The sequence below is a fragment of the Sprattus sprattus genome (assembly GCF_963457725.1).
Source record: "Sprattus sprattus genome assembly, chromosome: 2".
Classification (NCBI taxonomy): Eukaryota; Metazoa; Chordata; class Actinopteri; order Clupeiformes; family Clupeidae; genus Sprattus; species Sprattus sprattus.
In genome coordinates, this window is record NC_137921.1 from 34,669,794 (window position 1) to 34,692,361 (window position 22,568).

The 22,568-nt window shown below is 41.0% G+C and overlaps 3 protein-coding genes across 3 annotated transcripts; all 3 read right to left on the reverse strand.

The window, feature by feature from the left end:
- Nucleotides 1–132: 132 nt before the first annotated feature.
- LOC308382095 (5-hydroxytryptamine receptor 3A) lies at nt 133–4,215 on the reverse strand (the record flags this gene model as incomplete). The annotated part of the gene is made up of 9 exons (XM_080859781.1): nt 133–359; nt 837–1,103; nt 1,457–1,667; nt 1,955–2,115; nt 2,330–2,499; nt 2,729–2,838; nt 2,908–2,952; nt 3,440–3,603; nt 4,152–4,215. The coding sequence occupies 9 exons, from the start codon at nt 4,213–4,215 to the stop codon at nt 133–135; spliced, it is 1,419 nt and encodes a 472-aa protein (XP_080715907.1).
- Nucleotides 4,216–6,114: 1,899 nt separating this feature from the next.
- Nucleotides 6,115–9,826, reverse strand: LOC308382104 (5-hydroxytryptamine receptor 3A-like; the record flags this gene model as incomplete). Its single annotated transcript, XM_080859796.1, has 7 exons — nt 6,115–6,404; nt 6,582–6,779; nt 7,018–7,228; nt 8,010–8,173; nt 8,541–8,710; nt 9,110–9,216; nt 9,674–9,826. 7 exons carry the CDS (start codon nt 9,824–9,826, stop codon nt 6,115–6,117), a joined length of 1,293 nt encoding a protein of 430 aa, XP_080715922.1.
- A 2,824-nt stretch (nt 9,827–12,650) lies between these two features.
- LOC308382114 (5-hydroxytryptamine receptor 3A-like) lies at nt 12,651–16,405 on the reverse strand (the record flags this gene model as incomplete). The annotated part of the gene is made up of 7 exons (XM_080859807.1): nt 12,651–12,991; nt 13,352–13,438; nt 13,774–13,984; nt 14,123–14,286; nt 14,533–14,702; nt 15,962–16,023; nt 16,322–16,405. The coding sequence occupies 7 exons, from the start codon at nt 16,403–16,405 to the stop codon at nt 12,651–12,653; spliced, it is 1,119 nt and encodes a 372-aa protein (XP_080715933.1).
- Nucleotides 16,406–22,568: the final 6,163 nt, after the last annotated feature.

Consider the following 22,568-nt stretch of genomic DNA (forward strand, 5'->3'; position numbering starts at 1 on the left):
CTGTTGCTCATCAGATGAGTGTGTGTGCCCATGCGGTGTGTGTGTGTCTGTGTGTGTTTCTGTGTGTGTGCGTGCGTGCTCTCTGTTGCTCTTCAGATGAGTGTGTGTGCCCAGGCGGTGTGTGGTTTTGTGTCACTGGTAGATCCATATGCACCACATGCAGATGATGACCACCGCATAGCAGGTGATGAGCATCAGGTAGATGCGGAAGAGCAGGAAGTCCAGGATGTACCCCACATGGCACCACTGGTCCATCATGTCGCTCGCCCGCTGCAGCTCGGAGATGTGCGAGCGGATCACGCTCACGTCCTGGCAGATCTGAGTGAGCTCCGGCACAGCCAGCGGCAGCGCTCCAGACACTGGGGTGGTGAGCACACAGACACACACAGACACACACACCAGAGCAGAGACAGAAACAGAGTTTGGTTCAAGCTACAGATGAAGGACAGCCCTTCATGAGTTTAGATATTGGAGACCACAGACTGGTCCGGATGCTTTACTGCCACACAAATCTTTCAGGATAACATGAAGAAATACTTAACCAATGACATTATTAAATTCATTAAAAATATCGTCAAATTATGCATTGCTCTCTTTTATTATAATCCTCTTTGGCAAAAGAGTGGCTGATGCTCAGACCAAGGGCCAACAATTAATGACTTTCAGCCAGCAATGAGGCTTCAGATTGGATACCATTCTCTTGGCAAAGGCTCATGCAGCAGAAAGAAATGTTGAAATCATTTTTTCAATTGTCATTGTACTATTGAGTGATTTATAAATATCCACTCCTGGACAAAGACTTGGTAGAAGTTATGGAATTGAAAAGAATATCTCACTGTTTCGGCTTTGGTGCGCCTGTGTTGCTTGGGCGGGTGGCTGGATGGCACGGGGCCCCGAGTTGTCTGGCTTATCCTGGACCACAGCAGTGATTTCCTCGGGCCACCTGTAGCAGATGAGCCGGGCGATGAAGCCCAGGATCACCACTCGCACCCAGTGTGGCACCTCGCGGTACTTGGTGGAGTTGGTGTGGAGCACGTTGGTGATGACGACTGTCTCCAGCAGGCTGATCACCATCAGGGCCAGACACACAGAGAAGTAGATGCCTGAGAGAACGGGGGAGGAGATTGATTGATAGCCTTGGACTACAAAACAATGATCATCACATAAATCGAGATTATTTTAATGTTCTTTTAGATGGCCATAACTGCTCAGACCATGCTAGGAAAACAAAGGCCTCAAAATACAATACCATTCACTTTATTTTTCGCCCAGACACCCGGGCAGAATCCTTCATATGTATCAAGATGCCCTTAAAATGAACACGTACTCATTGAAAAGTCACCTGAAATTGATGGTTATTAACCCCTGGTCCCACGCTCAAATCTGTTAAACATTTCTCTTAAATCCCCTTCAAAGTGAATAACACCATGTGTTTGCTGGAGTTTGGTGATCTGACCTATGATGGGGGTGCCGTTTGCGGTGCTGGGCAGTAGGTCGTTCATGATGAGCAGGAAGACGGTGTACCCCAGGATGAGGGTCATCTTAAAGGAGGCTCGGTCCACGCTGTGTGGCGGCAGGTAGAAGGACAAGATGTCGATGATCATGAGGAAAGAGCTGGGGATCAGGAGGTTGACCACGTACAGCATGGGCCGTCTCTTAATGACCACCTGGACAAAGAGTATGACCGGGTGAATGCATCACACACTCTCTCAGTGAACAAAAGAAAAACACAAATTTTTGTGTCTGTTTTATTAGAAACTGGTCACATTAAAAGCCATGTGGCTACTTGTTCAAGTAGTTGAACTTGGAGGAGCAAGCATCAGCATCAAGCGCATGTCAAGATGAGCCCACAAACTCTGTTTAAAAGTCCCTGCCAAATGTATAGCTATGAATGTAGATGTGATTTCTGACACCAATGATATACTGCTTTTGCGTCTTTTTTTCCTCGTTTTACCCAGAAGGTGATGATGTCCCACTCGTCTATTCCGAACTGCAGGATGCTTGCTTCTCCCAGGATCACAACCAGCTCCCACTCCCCACTGGCCTCCAGGTACTGCTTAGAGTTCCCCGACATCTCCGCAAAAGACAGGGCCGGGCTGACCCTCACATCCTTTACTGACAGCCAGAACAGGAATGGGAAAGAAGAGGAAAGGAGTCGGACATGTTCTAGATTCTATATTAGAAACTTGTGGTTCCCCTACACATATGGAACGGTAGTAAAGGCAAAAGCTTATTTGACTTGACTTAATTAATTAATCATGGGAAGGGTATTCTGCATAGCTGGTTTCTGGCAAACAGTTTGGGGTTTGGAGGCTTTAATGGTGTTTACTTGTGTGCATGTAGGAACCGAAGGTGAAGGTGCAGTTCTGGATGTCGAAGGGGAAGCTGAAGATCTCCAGGTTGCAGGCACTCACGAGCCTGAGCATGCGGTCGTAGCGGATGTGTCCCGTGTGATTGACGTACACGTAGGGGCAGGCTTGGGAGACGTCATCGTCCACACTGACACAGGTAGGCAGAGAGCAGCACACACGCACACGCAAACGCACACGCACAGGTGCACATGTACAAATAGACACACTCTCACACACACACACACACACACACACACACACACACACACACACATACACACACACACACACACACACACACACACACACATGCACACGTGAGTAAGGCCTGCCACCTGTCACTCTCATCTATGAAACACTTGATCAGAGAAGCTCACAATTCATAGATGATGATGTCAGGTGTCCAGAGTTCCTTCACTGGTAGGGAGATTTTAGTGACACCATCACATTTTTCGGGATCCCATATGAGAAACTCATGGAACCAATACTGCAACAGAAAAGGAAATAAGAACACTCTGTACAGACCACGTCGCTGAAATGTGTGTGCAGCACTTACCAGTCTGAGCCACAAGAATGTAGTGAGGATCTGAGTTTTCTCATTCTGTGGGAAAGATATGGTGAGATAAGGCAACAAGTTAAAAACAGCACCTCCTGTGGCCCTGCACATGAGGTGCACACAAACTCCCCACAGACTCCTTCAGCAGATTCACAGATAGCCCACCCATGAAAGCACAACATGATAAAACAGCCCTTGAAAGCACAACATGATAAAACAGCCCATAAAGGCACAGCATGATAAAACAGCCTATGGCGTCTGTGGGCGGCAGCTCCCAGAAGCGTGTATGAAAGCCTGCATATCCACTGAAGTACACGCTGTTATTCAGCCTTTACACACCACACCCAACACAGCATAGAGAGGGAAAGAGACGTTATTGAGTCTTTACCCAACACAGCATAGAGAGTGAAAGAGACGTTGAGTCTTTACTCACCACACCCAACACAGCATAGAGAGTGAGGGAGACGTTGAGTCTTTACTCACCACACCAAACACAGCTTAGAGAGTGAAGAGATGTTGAGTCTTTACTCACCACACCCAACACAGCATAGAGAGTGAAAGAGATGTTGGTGATAGTCGGAGTGCTGAGGTTCACTGCTGGTCTGTAGGACTTTTTGTCAAACACATCGTCGAGTGATTCATGGGTTGGTCCGCTGTGCCCCTCGCGACAGGTCAGTTCGCAGAGACACAAAGACACTGAGGGAGACGAGGCAGCCAAAGGGACATTCATAAGGATCGAACTATACCAGTTAAGTGAATAAAGCCCCCAGTCTCTCCCTCTTTTGGTTCTTACAAAGAACAACCACTCCGAGTCAGGTCTTATCCACATACTTACATACATACAGTGCCTTGCATAAGTATTCACCCCCTTTAATGTTTTACCCTGTTATTGCTTTTATAAATCAATCATGGTCAATAGAGGTTGGCTTTTTTGACAAAATAATTTACAAAAAAACCCTCTTTAATGTCCAAGTGGAAACAGATTTCTACTCAGTAATGCCAATTAAATAGAAATATGTCATGTAAAATAAGTGATTGTCAAAAAAGCCAACTTATATTGACCATGATTGATTTATAAAAGTAAAAAAGGGTAAAACATCCAAGGGTGTGAATACTTATGCAAGGCACAGTACATGTACACACTTATTCACATACATCTATGTAGTATACATACATGAGAAGTGAACCACCAAATTGCCTCAGATCTCAAAATAATAATCAAAACTATTTAGTTATTGACTTACCTGTCAGCAAAAACGCACAGGATGTGAACAGGTACCCACAAGATGTTCCCATCATAACAGGCATGTCTTCAGTTCACCTCATTTGCTCCTGTTGCAGATCAAATACCTGATGAAGCTCCCCGTTCTTTTTTTAAATACCTGACGAAACCCCCTGTTCTGATTTAGCTTCTTTTTCAGATCAAATATCTGATAAAGCCCCCTGTTCTGATTTTAAGTCACACGGCTTTCTAAGACAGATGGTACTGCTTTTCCCTAAGTAAACCATCAGCTGCATACAAGCCTGCGTGTTTTTTTAACACCTACAGTAACAACTCAAGCATAATGTTATTTTTCCCTCTGTGACACAGCTATGTCCATGCAGTGTGTGTGTGTGTGTGTGTGTGTGTGTGTGTGTGTGTGTGTGTGTGTGTGTGTGTGTGTGCTTGTGTGTGTGTGTGTGTGTGTGTGTGTGTGTGTGTGTGTGTGTGTGTGTGTGTGTGTGTGTGTTCGTAGGCCTGTGTTTGTACCAGTGCTATCGCATTCAGATTGTTTTTTTCCATCTACACCTTTTTGCAAACAGCAGGCAGATAATGTTACACCTTTAATTGATGAGCAGTATTGTGGAGTTAGTGCATTTTGTGTCAGTGGATTTGTATTTTGGCCTGTTTTGAACAATCTTCACATCTAAAAGTACTTAGATGTATTATACAATAAATCAGTTGACATTCATGGATTATAAAAATATTTATGTGAATTACAATATCAGTCGGAAACATTTGTTTTTGTATTAACTCTAACAATCAGGACTGTGGGGTGTAATCACTGAGGGGCCATTTGAGGTTTGCAAGGGGGCAATATTTTCTAGCGTTAGACTTGTCTGAGTTTCAGTTATGCAGACATGGACAGACATAATAGGGGAGAACCTATTACTAAAGTAACATTTTTGAAATTGTATATTACAAAAAGGGTCGTTCGAGACGGGAGGCCAATATTTTGCTTTATATTTTAACAACCGACATCCATCAAATGCAGTGTAATTAACAGAACAAACTTAAATATAATGTAGGTTATAGACCTTTAATTTAGCTTAAGGTAAGGCTATACCTAGGTTGACGAAAGAATGGTAATGTCCCCAAATCAGTTGGACTGTCACAGTCATCCTGGGGTGGACAGTTGGACATGTAAGATGGGTAACTAAACTCATCATGAAGAGATAATGTCCTTATCCTACCTGCTGCCACAGTGCAGGCTGCCAATAATTATATTTTGATGCAATCAAAAACCGTGCCCGTATTTGTCGTGTTTAAAACTTGAGCAAAGTTCACTGTCGTCCCATAATATACCATTGCTAAGTCATAGTGCTCAACAATCATGGTTCTGATACCACCTGATTAAAAGCCTTCTTGTCTACACATATTTGACCAAGTAGCCTCCATGACATCAGTATCTTTTGAGATTGGTGTAGAAGTATAACAATTTAATAGACGTAAAATTATGTTTTCCTTAATATGAAGGCTAATATAAAGGTTAATATAAAACCTATAAGAGTCATATCCTTTCAAATGATGGCAGCACCGACTGTCCAGAAAGTGACAACATGTAGCATTTATGGAAACCTCTTATATTGACCAAGATGCTTGAAGTTTCGTAGAAAAGGTAGACAAATTCTGCAAAAAATAGCTGAGGGTTGTAAGAGTTAATCCGTTTATGATAACTGATGACATGGACAGTATACATATGCAGTCCTGTATAACAATCACAATCACACATGTATCTAAAATAATTTAGTTGGAACCTTTTGTTTTATTCAAACCAGATCATCAAGTCATATAAATATTATTAAAGAGTGATAAACTTTTAAAGAGTTTATTTTTTTTGCCTCCTTGGTTAATTAAGATAATGTTGATAATGTAAACACTGTAAAGAAGAATTGCAACTAAAAATAAGGGGACACAGAGAATCGTGAGTTTGCGTGTTCTGTGAACTAATAGTTGCTTGAGTGGATCCATATGATAACTATGGCGATGAAGCTGACAGAGATGAAGATGCCGTAGAGGATAAACAGGAAACGATCGATGACGTAGCCGATGTGGATCCAGTCCTCTGTCTTTTGGTCCGACTCCGAGTTCTTGGAGATCTGCTGCTGCAAGTCTTGGATTTGTCTGCTCACTTTCCTCAGCTCCTCTACGGTCTCACTTGCTGGGCCTTTAGCCAGGGACGTGTCCTCTTCATCAGCCTGTGCACCAGGTTGAGTCTTCACTGTGAAAATACTGTCTGTGAAAATAAGTCAATGGAATCATTCTTATTATGGTTATGGTATTTGGCAGACGCTTCAGTCCAAAGCAACTTTAAAAACATATAAGCAACAAAAAATGTGGATACAACTAATAACTCTGAATGTGCTATCAGTGGAAAGTGGTTAGAAGTGAACATAACAGTTCAAACTGATACCTTGATTTTGGAAAATGATGACCTGGTCGGTTTTCTTCTGGGGGAGACAGACGAGACGTGCGATGAACTCTAAGACGAGGACTCGAACCCAGCGTGGCGCAGCTCTGTAGTCCTTTGAGTTGTGCAAGAGGTTGGTGACGATGATGGTTTCCAGAAGACTAGCTACCATTAGAGCCAGGCAGATAGAGAAAAACACGTCTGGGGAAAAAGTAAAATGAGGAGTTAGTACCACTCACAGTTTCACATTTGACATATTTGTCATTATTACTCGTGTCAACTTCAAAAATTGCAAATTTTCAGTACTGTGGGCTATGTGTGCGCCCTGGATACTGGAACCCATGACCTTGGTGTTGTTAGCAATAGTTTAGCTACCAGCCATCATGTCTGCATATTGTCAGATAATAATTCAGTGACAATCTCTGTCAAATAGAAGTACTCAGAAGTGGAATAGAGTTTCCTGTGACGGGCAGCAGTTCGTTCATGAGCAGCAGGAAGACGGTGTAGCCCAGGATGAGAGTCATTTTGAAGGCGGATCGGTCCACGCTCTGTGGGGGGAGGATGAAGCTGAAGAGGTCCAGGGTGATGAGGAAACAGCTGGGGATTATCAAATTCACCACGTACAGGGTCGCTCTGCGCCTCAGGGTAATCTGAGGTCAAAAGTCAAATCATAAAGGAGTCACACCTGTGTAACACAGACACTGAGATTCTATTCTAAGTTCCATTATTTAACCTTAGATCATGGAATACAAATCAAATACATCAAAGTTCGTGTTTTCATGTTAAATTCACAATTAATTAAATCTGGGCCCCTTTCAGTGAACTTCAACGTGAGGTGTCACTCGCTTCTTTACTGACGTTAACTATTCAGGTATTGTATTCCATCCATTGTAACACTTTTAGTTGGAAACACTTTATTTGGATAGTCCGTCTACAGAGACTTTGCAGATGGTTTGTTGAAACTGAAGTTCAGTCTTTCTTATTGTTCACTGAACATCGCCTTAAACAAACCCAACCACTAGCCATAAACTTAACTATTGTAGTTAATAGAGTTTCAGCCAATAGCTTGCTTAAAATCATCTGTAAATAGTTTATAGGGGACCATCCAAATAAAGTGTGTTTATAATCTGAACATCTGTAGATAGTCTATAGGGGACCATCCAAAAAAAGTGTGTTTATTGTCTGAACATCTGTAGATAGTCTATAGGGGACCATCCATAAAAAGTGTGTTTATAATCTGAGCATCTGTAGATAGTCTATAGGGGACCATCCAAATAAAGTGAGTTTATAATCTGAACATCTGTATATAGTCTATAGGGGACCATCCAAATAAAGTGTGTTTATAATCTGAACATCTGTAGATAGTCTAATGGGAACCAATCCAAAGAAAGTATGACAGGTGTGTTCAGCAGTGGTGTATAATGTGCCCACGTAGTAAGTGAGCTGGTCCCAGGCAGTGCTGCCGAAGCTGTCTGTATCTCGTTTGTAAGACGACATGTCAAGCAGCTCCCACTCCCCCATGGTCTCCATCAGCTCGTTGGAGCGCTTCAGGATGGCTTCCACCGACTTCCCGAAGGACAAGCGCACAGAGGCAGCTGCACAGGGGGGAGATGGGGACGTATGCCAGATTAAGTCACAGTGATCGATAGTGCAACCACTTATTGTGTCTATCATCAATACATCTCTAATATTCCAGGTGGTTTGGCAACCACTTGTGATAGGTAATGCCAATGATGCCAGAGAGAGACAGAGAGGAACAAGTTGAACGATCATTACTTATTGTTTACATCAGTCTATTCACAAATCATTTAAGATTTAAAATAGTCAGTAATGGGAAACAACATCGAGAAAAATATTGAATGTTGACCAGACCATACTGACGTGAAAGTGTGTGGGGTTGGCTAACTATCTCTCAGCGATGTTGGGTTTAAGGCTCCCTCAGGTGTATGGCAGTTGGCTCACCGCTGTGCATGTAGCTGTTAAAGGTGTACGAACACCTCTGGATGTCAAAGGGGAAGGTGTAGATGTTAAGATTGCAGGAGGTCTTCGCTCCGACAGGCATCCCGTCGGTCACGTAGCCCGTGTGGTTCACCCGCACGTACAGCGTGTCAGGGGCCTTGCTCTTATCCACACTGCGCTCCAATTACACAAGCAGAAGAGGTAAGCCATACAGGTTGAGTCCAAAGGGTTCAATTGATCAATCAACCGACCAATTATTTTCTATTGATCCATTGGACCAACTTCATTTACAATTCACTTCTATTTTATTTCTTTATAATATCATGCCATTAACAGTTAACTTTCTCTTATGTTTTAGACGTTGTGCATTCTAGAATCAGCATACCATATCAACAGCCAGTTTAAAATGAAGACTACATGAAGACTTAGTTTTGGGGTAGTGGTTAGGATCAGGGTTAGATGACAGCTAGTTGAATATTTAACACATAATTAGCCTGAGTTTGTAGACGAACATGTACCATTTCAATAAAGTAGCTTTTCTATTGCTATTCCTGATTCTATAGCCTACTCACAATTCATTTATCACCACATCTGGCATCCATAGCTTCTTCCTGGGCACTGTGATGGCAGAGGCTCCACATTCCTCAGGGTCCCAGCTCAGGAACTCGATCCTCCATGTCTGCCAAGTACAGTTATTACTCAATTAAATCTGTCTCCCATAACTCAAACACAACTAACTACAGATAATATAAAAGCTGGTGCATTGCTGTAATCTCATCATCTAGAGACTGACATTATGGGCCGTAGCTCTTGTAAGGTTTTAAGTAACCCCAACCATATTTTCATGTAACACAAAACAACACTTTAGTTTTAGTATTTGTTATTTATATTATTATTATTATTATTATAAAACTGTAGTTAAATATTAAAGAAGGTCAAGTTCATGAGTTTTAAACATTTACCAATGACTGCCAGATAAATGTTTCGAGTACTTGGGCTTTTTCGTCCTGAAAAATAAACATGCATAAGTTTATGAGCGAACAAGCGAACACGTTGTTTACAAAACTCTACATAAAATCAATGCAAACGGCATCTGAATAATCTCACATAAAGACAGAATTCTTGTTGAAACTCACCACGCCTAAGATGGCAAAGAGGGTGAAGTATATACTAATGTTGGTAGGCGTTTGCAGGTTGTTCACAGGACGCACAGCGTTCAGTTTAAAGATGTTGGCATTGAAGGCAGCAAGGAGAGATTGTGTAGTTGGCTCCGAGCAGTTTAGAGTCATCACAGGATTCAAGCACAAAGCTGTTTAAAGTCACCACAGGATTCAAGCACAAAGCTGTTTAAAGTCACCACAGGATTCAAGCACAAAGCTGTTTAAAGTCACCACAGAATTCAAGTACAAAGCTAAGGAAACTAAGAGTTCAGTATTTAAAGGCGGAGGAAATAGTTTCCCAGTATTTCTGTACTAGTAAGTACTAATTTACTTCTGTATCTATCTATGTGTATTAGTTAGCTACAGTACTATTCGTACTGGAGTAGTTTTATTTAGCTGTTTACGTTTTATATTGAAATAGAAATGTAAACTAATGCAAGTAAAAGCCAGACAAGAGGAACCGGTTGGAAAGAGTACACAACATCATAAGAAAACAGTCAGGAATAATCTTTCTTTATACCATATAAATATACCATTTAAACCACAGTACATAAATGCTATCTTACCATATACAAAAAGACCACAGATGGACACGGGTACTCTGTAACAGCTATTCCATTTTTGACCCTGTAATGCATAGACATATTTGATTCAGTTCAGCCATCGGGTAGATAAAATATTAGAAGAAGATTGTTATGCACACAGGCACTGAATGAATAGACATATACATGCAGATACTGTACAGCAGTAACAAAGTTATTAATAAAAACCTGACTGTGATGAACTTAATTTTACCTTTGATAGATGTGTGCAAACCATTGCCACAGAACTTCTGACTTGGGCTTAGTGATATACAATCTGTGTTTGTTGTTTTTATATCACTCCTAAGAATTTCATCATCTCAACTCCTATGACAGCTCATTTCCATAGACAAATAAGACAGACACCTTAATTTCCATGCATCTGTTTTGCGTCTGTTTCTCTGTGTTGCAAGTGCAATCCAAAGTGTGACAGAGACGTTTTGTAGTCATGCAAATGTCTGGGTGCTTCGCAGGGGAAAAAAACAGCAAGCAAATGCAATGGTTGCCCGGCGTTTCCCTGTGGCTTTCGGGTGGTTCTCCAGGACGTGCTGAGGTGAGTATGTGGCACCATGGGGAGAGAAGAACATCACTCAGACTGTGCACTAGACAGAGGCAGACATGAAGGGTTATGCGTATGCGTGCGTATGAGTGACCAGGTGCCATGATTTGAGCAAACATTACATACACTGGTGCTCCCTTCTGTAGCCCTAGCCCTAGCCCTAATGTGGGTTTGCGTGTGTGTTTGTGTGTCTGTGTGTGTGTGTGTGTGTGTCTGTCTGTGTGTTTGTGTGTGTGTGTGTGTCTGTGTCTGTGTCTGTGTCTGTGTATTTGTGTGTGTGTGTGTGTGTGTGTGTGTGTGTGTGTGTGTCTGTGTGTGTGTGTGTGTGTGTGTGTGTGTATAAGTGTGTGCGTGTATGTGTGTATGAGTGATTTGAGCAAACTTTACACCCCCCCCGATCCTCCCCTCTGTAGCCTTAACCCTAACGTGGGTTATGCGTGTGCGTTTGTATTAGTGTGTGTGTGTGTGTGTGTGTGTGTGTGTGTGTATGAGTGATTTGAGCAAACACTACCGCCCCTTATGCTCCCCTCTGTAACCAGATTGTATGCAGATTGTCTGTGGTGCTTACAGCTTTGAATATTTGGGGTAAAACACCAAAGTAGTTTTGCCAATGATGCTGAATTGAGAAAGACAGTGAGAAAGTTAAAAATACAGTCTTCGAACCTCTCATGTATTTTTAAATCTTCACCAGTCCCAAAATCATACTGGGTAATGTACATCATTTATGTAATGATATTAGTTTGTGTGTGAAGCCTATCATGGCATGAATGGCTATGTACAGGAGAGGTCTAATGTATAGTCCGCTGGTCATTCTCGAAAAGTAAGCCCTGACAGCCAGCCTGTATCGTCCTGAAGGGATTTATTTTCCGATACTGACCGGCTGATTATACATTATCACACCTATTATACGTTTACTTGCAACAACGATAAAAGACATTCCTTGAAACTTACTACGTGTAAAAAAGACTAGAAATTGAATGTTTATTTTTAAGCCTCGAAAGTTGCACTGGGTGCCTTTAACTGTAGTTTACTTTGGTCACGCTGAATGACATAGGATAAGATGTGCATTCTTCTTATACGTTATATTTCATAGTGCCTTTAAGGTGATTATGGTGGACAGGGATGAGAAAGGGAAAGAGTGAATGTCATGTTCAAAATAAATGCAATCTAGTGTAAGAAGTTGTGTAATATTCGTTCTCATTGTAAGACATTGTTGTTTTGTATTTATTCATTCCGCCTGTTAGTAGCCATTAAGACAAATAAATGTAACAAGAAAAGATGAAGTTGTAAATGTGAGGGTTGTAGAGTGTAGTCAAACCTATGTCTTAAATGTGAAGTATTTTCAACAAAGGCCAGATTAAATGTGAATCAAATGCTTCAAGTTTTATTTCCCCTTTATTCACATACCACAGAACGCATTGAATGATTGATTGATTCATTGAACAATTAACATGTAAAATTATGTCGAGACAACTACCTTACAGCTGTAATGAACAAATTATCTGTGTGGATACAAATGTTAGGAACGACTGTTTCACAAAGACTACAGTTGCATGTTACCATTATAATTTGTGGTCGACTAAAACAGCTATCTAGCAAGCAAGTTGTTATTTATATAGCAGTATTAATTGTATAGATGTGCTCTTACTATCACTGTTACTATAACATTAATAGCCTATTTGGATATAATTTAATGGATACGCAGGAAACATTATAGCTTGATTTAATATCCTAAGTGATTTCTTGATCATGACCTGTACTGTAGTTCATAACATCGATTCGGGTTAGGGCTACCCTCACTGACAGATACAGCTCAGTGATCGTGGGATTCACCGTACATGGAACTCCAAATCACCAATATAGTAATGAAGCTGAAGAGGAGAAAGATGACATAACTACAAAATAAGAAGCGGTCAATGACCAGTGCAATGCAGATCCAGTCCTTGGCACTTTGGTCCATTGTGTCGGGTTTCTCCAGCTGTCTTTGGACGTCTCGTAGCTCTTCTCCCAGGCCTTTGATCCCCAGCAGGTCGGGATCTCCCAGGTGTTTGACCTCCAGCAGGCTGGGGTCTTCGGTCTGGGACTCTTTAGCGTCTCCGTTTCCATGCTGACTCTCTGCCTTTGAGGGAACAGTGGGGTTCTCGCCATAGCTTTCTGTTGATTTAATTCATAGTTAATGCATTATAAATTATAAATAAAAGGCTTATGAAACATTAAAATGACACTTTATACTCAAAAACTGATTTGTTTGTAACATTTCCATCATAATGTATGTGAATCAACAGTCTACACAGACTCTACAGACTCCAAGCTATTCTGCTTATCATTTTCTTGCTTATTGTTGTCTGAACCTACAAATGTGTGTCAGTCACCAAAAAACTGTTTATTTTTTTTGCTTTTCAGTAGCTTGTTTTTGAGAAGGAGTGTCTTCGCTACCTTTCTTTCCCATGCAGACTAGTGGTGCAAGGCAGTTTAGGAAAATTACTCTTATCCAGGTCGGCAGAGGGAGGTCACGAATGGAGCCACATAGCATGTTAGTGATGAGAATGGTCTCGAGGAGGCTGCCCACCATCAGAGCCAGACACAGGGAGAAAAACACATCTAGAGAGACAGGAGATTTTAGTGATGAGAATGGTCTGGAGTCAGGCACAGGGAGAAAAACACATCTAGAGAGACAGGAGATTTTAGTGATGAGAATGGTCTGGAGTCAGGCACAGGGAGAAAAACACATCTAGAGAGACAGGAGATTTTAGTGATGAGAATGGTCTGGAGTCAGGCACAGGGAGAAAAACACATCTAGAGAGACAGTAGAAGTCCAGATTGAGGTGACAGGTGGAAATTTGCTCTTGTTAAATGATGTTTCCTACCCTATGTTAGACTATTGCTAAAAGGCTTGTTCCATTCTAAACCCCATTGGCGGACACGGTTCAGCTTACTGATGAGTGGTATGGTGTTTCCTGTGACGGGCAGCAGGTCGTTCATGAGCAGCAGGAAGACGGTGTAGCCCAGGATGAGAGTCATTTTGAAGGCGGATCGGTCCACGTTCTGTGGGGGGAGGAGGAAGCTGAAGAGGTCCACTGTGATGAGGAAGAAGCTGGGGATGAGCAGGTTCACCACGTACATGGTTGGCTGCCGCCTGAGGGCAATCTAAAAAACAAACAAACACACAAGCAAACAAACAAACTTGTATTTAAATAACAGGTACAGTTGCACACAACATTTATCTAATGAAACAAAAGGTTAACAAATATACTGTATGTGTTTTAGTCGGTAGAGTGAGCTTACAAAGTAGGTGAGTTGATCACGTGTGGACTCATCGAAGTTGACTAAAATATGCTTGTAGGCCTTCATGTCTATTAGCTCCCACTCCCCCTTGGTGGCTATGACCGTTTTGGACCTGTTGAACATCTCCTCCACCTGCTTTCCAAATGAGAGCTGAAGTTCATCAGCTGCAGGCACACAAGAAAATAAAGTTTACTACTTATTTATCACCCCCTCCTAAATCATTACAAAATGACTTACATTTTTTGCCTGTTTACTTTCACTTTTTTAATTACCGTGCTGTCATTTGTTAGTTATTAGATTATGTATGTTAGATATTTCAGACAGCACCCATTTAAACCATCCCCACTATTAACCTTATTTTTCAGTGAATTACTGGTCAGACTGATGACTAAAACACCTGGGCATCTCACCATGGTGTATCCAGGAGTTGAAGGTGTAGGAGCAGTTCTGGATGTCGAAAGGAAACTTGTAGATGTCCAAATTACAGGAGCTGATTACCTCCACTGGCAATTGATCTACTACGACCCCAGTGTGGCTCACCGAGACGTAGAAGGTCTCCGGTGCATTGTTCTCATCCACACTGAACAGGAAGAGTCATCAGAAGGTAAACACACTGCATTAATATAATGCTCTTCTACCCAAAAAGCACTCAAAGCATGACATATGCATGCCACAGACCCAGTCATACAACGATGGCAGAGGCTACTATCTAAGCTGCCAACCTGCACATCGGGAGTGGTTGGGGGTTCAGGGCCTTGCCAAAGGACACTTTGACGTTGGTGAGGAGGCGTCAGGATTGAACTGGCAACCTTACAATTGCTAAACGACTCCTCTACCTCCAAAAAAGACTTTTACCCCATAAAGCAATTCTCTTCAGAACCACGTCATCAATACCTAATCAACTGGGTTGCTGAACAATTGCTTTAACATACATGTTGAAAGTTGTTCCTTTGCTAATAGTTATGACTAGGTTTAAAGTTTCAAATATACATAATATGTATAATGTATAATAGCGATAAAGATGTATGTAACAGTTGTTTTGAAATTATATAACAGTATTACTATTAAAGTCCTCAATTACCCCATTACCTAGTGTTTACCAGAATAACTATAGTCAATTTTATATAAGAACAAACTAAATCATTTATATTAATTACACAGCAAAGTAACTCACAATTCATCGATGACGATGTCAGGCACCCAGAACTTATTCCTTGGTAGGGTGATGGATGAGGCCCCACACTCAACTGGATCCCAACTCAAAAACTCTATTTCCCATGTCTGTGTCACAGCAGCAGAATTAGGCATTCAAAGCCCAGAAAAAGACAGGATGGTTACATACACCCTCCACCACAAGACATAACAAGGATGATGTCATATGCTGTTGTTTACTGTCATGATAGTGTGTCCAATGGCATAATGATGTCATATTACTGTTATCAGTACTCAATGACACCTCTTTTTTTATTATGGTGTTAGTTACCATGACAATTATTACCCCTGTCATTCCAGAGAAAACCTATTTCTAGTATGAAAGGGTTGACATGGGTTATTTCATTGCTTCTTGACCTGGGTCAGTCATGGATTGACTTTGGCAGGAATGACACAACCCGGGCGGCTAACAATCATAATTCTGAAAAGTATGTCTTAACAAAACTGGAGGTTTATATTATGATGATACAAAGCTTAAAAACTAAATATACTTTAAAAATACACATACAGACTGTATCTCATATTGTCCCGGGTTGCGAAGAAGGTCCAATCTGAATTGCCGTGACCTGGGTATAACCAGTGTGGACTGTCTTAATTGACTAAATATGGAAATACAGTGTATTTTACTTTGACAAGCAACGCACCATGGAGAACCAGATTAAGGTTTTCAGAATCTGCGCCTTTTCATCCTGAAAAAACACATGAGCAAACAAGCGTAGAGTTACTCAGCATTGCTGAAACAGAGCATGCGTGGAATATATTACACAGAGTATGTCATGGGCATCCTACATGCATCATGCTAAGAGTAGGTTACACAGAGTACGTCATGGGCATCCAACACAGAGTACGTCATGGGCTTCCTACACCTATTTCCAGCTCACACGTAGGTAAGTCAGTCAGTTTAATTTATTAGTTGTTGTAAATTTCTATCTTAAAGCAATTGTATTGTTTTGGCACTATGAATAAAATGTTATAGCATTCACTCACCACTCCCAGAATCCCATAGAGTGTGAAGAATATGCTGACGTTAGTGATGGTGTGCAGGTTGTTGACCGGACGCACGGCTGCCATGGTGAATATACTCTGATTCAAAGCAGTGAGGAGGGACCCGGTGGTCGGTTCAGAGCAGTTTAATGTCACCCCAGGCTCCACAAACAGAGCTGCACAGACGGATGTGAAATCCAGATTACCAACGTTGTGTTTACAGTTTAAGAGCATGTACATCAAGAAGAGGTTATAAATATGTTTCATATACATACTGTATACATACAGTATACATATACATATACATATACATATACATTTACATATACATATACTTAAACATATACATATACATATACATATACATATACATATACATATACATATACATATACATACAGTATACATATACTCCTTACCTTGTGTGATGAAGCCATACACCATAACTGTGATGGAGATTTTTGTCCATATCTTTTGGTTCTGCAATACATAATTCATAAATGTGTAACGATGTGAATTTCATGCAAGACTGGATTTATATTCACATTAACTGCGTACAGGAGACAGGTGAATGTACTCTCAATGAAATTAACAGCAACCAGATTAATCATTAAGGCTGGTAAGTACTTATCTTACCTCTTTGCTGTATACATTTAGTGCAGCCATTGGACCTGCATTCAGTGTGGTAGATACATTGACGCTGTCTGAGACAGTCCTCAGTCTGAGAATATGTACTCAGGAACTCCTATCTTTGCATAGACAAATCAGAGTGAGTCATTTGTTTTGGCTTTGGAGGGACTGTGCGGTCACAGCAGTCCACTTCAAATAAGCAGATTCAAAGTGTAAAATTGAAAAACTGTGAAAGGTTAAGAACCCTTGGAGGTAACTTTATCTAAACAATGTGAGTCAATGAATTCTTACATTTCCCTCAGGATCAATAAAGCATCCATCGATTTAGATCATCATATCTGCCACTTATGTGATTTATGTGTGTGTGACTAATGTGATAATTTTTGACACAATATTTTGTTCCAAACTCTACTCTAAACTTACGTCAAAATATGGTTAAGTAAAATATGTAAGCATACACCTGACATATAGATGCAAACATGCATAGGATAGAATAGGAATGGACTTTAATGCAGGTGTTCCGGCAGACTGACTTTACTCATACATGCATGTATGATAAACACACACTGACAAAGACAGAAACTTGGTAGTACTTGCATCATTATTTTAACATAATATGAAATAATACAATATATTAGATTTAGACGGATTAGATGGCATGATGTTTCTAAAACAATGCTTCTTAATTTCACTTGTTGTAATTTACTGTTACAATATGTCAGGGTCAAGATAATAAATCCACATGACATTGCTTAGGCCCAATTTACACAAGGTTTTTACACACCGCAGGAAGTTCCTCAGGACGCCCGTGAAAAAAATGAACTTTAAAACAACAACTTTAGATAACCAAGCACTCGGCCTGGTTCTTGTAAAGTGCCTGAAGATAATGCCATCTTTAATTCAATTCAATTCAATTTTATTTTATTTGTATAGCCATAACAATACAATCGCTTAACAGAGCCCAGAGCCTAAACCCCCTTAGTGCATGCACAATGGCAACAGGGGCAAGGAAAAACTCCCTGTTAGGCAGGAAGAAACCTTAGGCAGAACCACGGCACATAAGGGGGGACCCATCTGCTTGAGGTCGGCCGGGTGGAGACAGGAAGGTGGGAAGGGGGGAAGGGGGAGGGTTGTGTGGCAGAAGGGGAAAGAAAGCTTACGGGTTATACACAGCCAGCATTTGGTCGCTGGACATAGTAAGGTAATAGTCAGACAAGACCAGATTACTGTACCAATAGGGTTACTGTTACAGGGGTAAGGGATGGAGGGACAGAGAAACATTTCAGTGTTGGCAATAATGTATATTGTATATACTGTAAATGCTAGCATAGGGTATTGGGTAGAGTAGGTGTACGGCAATGCAGTGGCGGTGGGTGCGATTGGCCGAGGGTTTCTCCAGGTAGACCAGGTGGAGAGACTACAGCAGTTTCCCATAGCGGAGATAGTCTTGATTAGTAGGGAGAGAAAAGGGAAAGAAAAGGAAGAAAGTGAGTGGGTAGAGTTCAGCTGTCCATGTGCGTAGATGCGGAGTGGTGGGGGTGAGGAGCAATAGTTCCACTTCCATCAGCGATTGGAACATGCTATAAGGGTGTAAGGAAGAAATGGCTCTTTGAAGTGGAAAATCACAGATGGCATTATTCCTCTGTTAATTAATTCATTTGGTGGGGCTGGGTGTTGTTTTATGGTGCCCTGTTGTGCTGGTGTTGTGTTGATCTTCCCAGCCCCCTGCAGAGACTCTTATCTCAGATCTCTGTTCCTGTTTGTCTCGGTGTAATTTTCCGTGCTGAGGTCAAACTAGGAACAGGACAATGAGGATGAGAGGGTCAAACTCAATGTGATATTAGAAAGTGATTTCTGCATGATGTTTGGACCATTTTAATGGTCTCAATCTGAGTGGGAAAATGGTCTCAGTTCTACAGCTGTATATATTAAGGAAAACATAGTTAACAGAGACTTGATCATTTTGGCCTCTGTGAGAGGGCGAAGATGCCCCTGAATAGAGGGGGGTTCACCATTTTGGGGGAGAGAACTCCTTCCATTTGGTTGTTAATGTGTGAATCTCATCTTGAGAAACATGATGCAGGACGAAAATGGGTACTCAAGGGTAAGACAGACAAAGCTCTTGGAGCATTCTGTCTTCAGATCTCCCTCACACACGTGTGAGTAATCATTTCGCAGCAGCTAGGTATGTTCATGTTCTTTAAGTGTTTTTATGTTTCATGTAGTATTTTAGACTAAGTATTCTTTAGGTTAGCTTTAGTTCTTCATTTTCATACTTGATTGGATGTACTGTAATTAAGTAACTTGTGCTTGTTATAATAAATTATTATATTCTGACCCACTTTGCCCTCTTAAGAAATTCTTAACTAAGAGAAGTACTCTCAGGTACGGTGTTTCCACAGAAGTCGAACTAGAGGTGGCTCCAGACCCACAGTGGCCGTAAGCGTAAACCTGTGAGGCAACTGGCTATCCTCAACTGGGCTAGACATGCTATAGTGAACTGCTAGTGGTATTGTATAGTGGTGGCTTACCGAACAGCCTCTGCTCTGGATTGAATGGTTATACGGGATCGTACTACAGTCAGGCACCCGTCCCTGGACCACGTCAACTATCAAGCTGCAAGGTCCCGTAGCAGCAGTAAAGGGCCTCTGAGTTAGATCCAGAATAGTGCCGTGGGTATGTCAATCAGCTGTGGCATTATCCTAAGCGACATTAGTCCGAGACAAAACCAGTTATTAAAAAGTAAGGGAGGATTTCATATTACAGACGATAGGTGTACAAATAATTGAGTTGGAGATCAGCCTACCAAACCCGGTATTTATATGCATTAGAAATACGGAGCTAAGACTGAGCTCCTCAAAGAGTGCGGTCAGACAAGAAATGGAGTCAGATAAGGGGTATTAAAAAGAGAGATGTTTTAATAAACTGTTACGTTTTCAGCAAATCAAAGCGAGAGAAGAATTCACTCGAAGCCTTCCAGACGGCCCGGTCCCTTTTTGGTTCGGGAAAAGTACCGTCTTTTACAGTAGGGAGAGAGAACATTTATGTTAGTAGACATCAATTTCAGAAACAGATAGGGAGATACATTTGGGTAGTGGATTTAACAGTAGGCAATATGGCTTATCAGTTATTATTTTATCAGTGTTATTATAGGCATAAGTAATATGGTATGGAAGGAGAGAGAGAGAGAGAGAGAGAAAGAGAAAGGGAGAAGATATGTTTAGTAATACTGGCATTTGTTATTTAGTTTGGTAGTGTACTTATGGAGATACCAGTCGTAAGTTTTCTTTTTTTTTTAGTTCTGGTGAGTGAGGACAGCTGCATGTCACACCCGAGATCTGTTATAGCACTCTTTCACAGTGCAACATACAATGCCTTCAACTTGCAACCTGCACACACAGATGAAATATTTTTTATTTTATTTTGTGATATGGAAGGAGAGCGAGAGAGAGAAAGAGAAAGTGAGAAGATATGTTTAGTAATACTGGCATTTGTTATTTAGTTTGGGAGGGTACTTATGGAGATATCAGTCGTAAGTTTTCTTTTTTAGGTCTGGTGAGTGAGGACAGCTGCATGTCACACCCGAGATCTGTTATAGCACTCTTTCACAGAGCAACATACACTGCCTGCAACTTGCAACCTGCACACACACAGATGAAATATTTATTTTAATTTTTTATTTTTTTATAGGCTATGGAAGGAGAGAGAGAGAAAGAGAAAGGGAGAAGATATGTTTAGTAATACTGGCATTTGTTATTTAGTTTGTTAGTATTGAATGATGCAATACAATTGACCCACTAACTGACAGATTCAAAGCAACATGTGTATGCATAAAATCGATAGTATTTCATAACCTACCTGGATTATTCGTCAAATCCTGCCGTTACTTTGAGCACATTGTACCATTACAGATTTGGCTTCCATTCAATGATAACAGAACACCAATCTATCTACTATTCTTCTAGTATTGCAAAACAATGTTCTTTAAGTTCATGTAATGACGAACATTCGCAAAATTGAAGATCCGTTTTATGCTAATATGCCTTGAGATGTCGGGTCGCGTTAACACGCACTTTGGGGATGTCGGGGACTCCCGCTGGGCTGTCGGGCGAATGGTACGGGGCTGTCGGCTGAAATTCGGCCGACATCTGTACACCGACAGTTAAATTTGAGTTTAGACGCTGAAAAAAACTGTCGGTGTACTGATGTCGGCTCTGCCGACATCGCAAAATCATGTGTGTAAATTGGGCCTTATTGTGAGTATGAAACTGACTTTTATTATGATGTTTTTTGTCACAAGCAAGATGTAAAGATCGGGGGGATATTTCAAGTACGTGGTTAAGTGACAAACATGGGTAAGTAAATGGTAAACCTCCTAAAAGCAGAGCCCTGTGGTTTTGTTTTGGCAGAAGAATGAAGCCATCTGGCTCTTCTATTAGGAGGTTTACCACTTACTCTGAGTTTAGTCACTAAACCAAATGCAGGTGGAACACATAAGGTGATAACAGGTAACTGGTGAGGGTCAGAAGCACATGCAATCTGTTAACAAACAAAGCACATGGCAAAGCAAAACAAGAACAAAAGCACATGTGCATAATAGAAACAGGGAAGACCGGTTATGACTCCACCCAGGACTCTGGAGGTCCTGATAATATAAACTTTTGACAAACGCTCAACAAAGACCCTTAAGCATTTGCTACATACAGGAAGGTTACATGTTTAATCACATGTTGATGTAAGGTGTGATACATCCTCATACATTCAACCTACTCACCCCTTACATCTCGTTTTCAGCTTAACACCCACAAACCACTGGTCACATTTGTTCAACACATTGTTTTTCATACCGTAATCGATGCATTTAATCAACAAATGCCATAAAACTCTACAAATTGTTGTGATTCTGCAACTCTGATTTCACACAACTATTAAACATGTTCAGATATACACACAAATATATAGAGATGGTAATAATAATTAAAAAAAATATCAAACTGTTATATTCAGATTTACTATTAGACTAGATGCTAATTGAAATGAGCTTCTTTAAATTACAATATGATGGTGGAAGCAGTATGAAGCAAGAGGCTTAGGGCCCACAAGCACAAATGATAGGCCTTATATACACTAGATGGAATAAGAAAGAATTAAGTGAAATGAGAAGAAAAGTGTGTTATCTTGAATTATAACATTTCTGGCAACAACGGACTAAAACGTTTGTTGTATATCTCATTCTGAGTGAAAATGAAATAACTAACTAACGTTTGTGGATGTGACAGCTGTACACAGATGTGTGTGAAGCAGTACCTGTGAGTTATGTTCTGTGGTTTTGCAGCCTGTCAAGCGAATATGAGGTTGAATGTGACTTAATAACCGATACATTCTTGGGCTAAATATAAGCATTTTGTTAAATGTACATCTACTGTATATATGAGCAACAGTGTGAGCTTCACTGTATAAATGTACTTGCCATTGACTCACAAAGTTCTGAGAAATAATTAAGCAATATAGTGTGAGTGCGAGTGGGGTAGGTAAGGGATATTCCCACGGGTGGTGTTCGGCCGTAGCCACCGTGGCCGGAGGCTGGTGGATTTGATTTGTATAACACACTTTATAATAC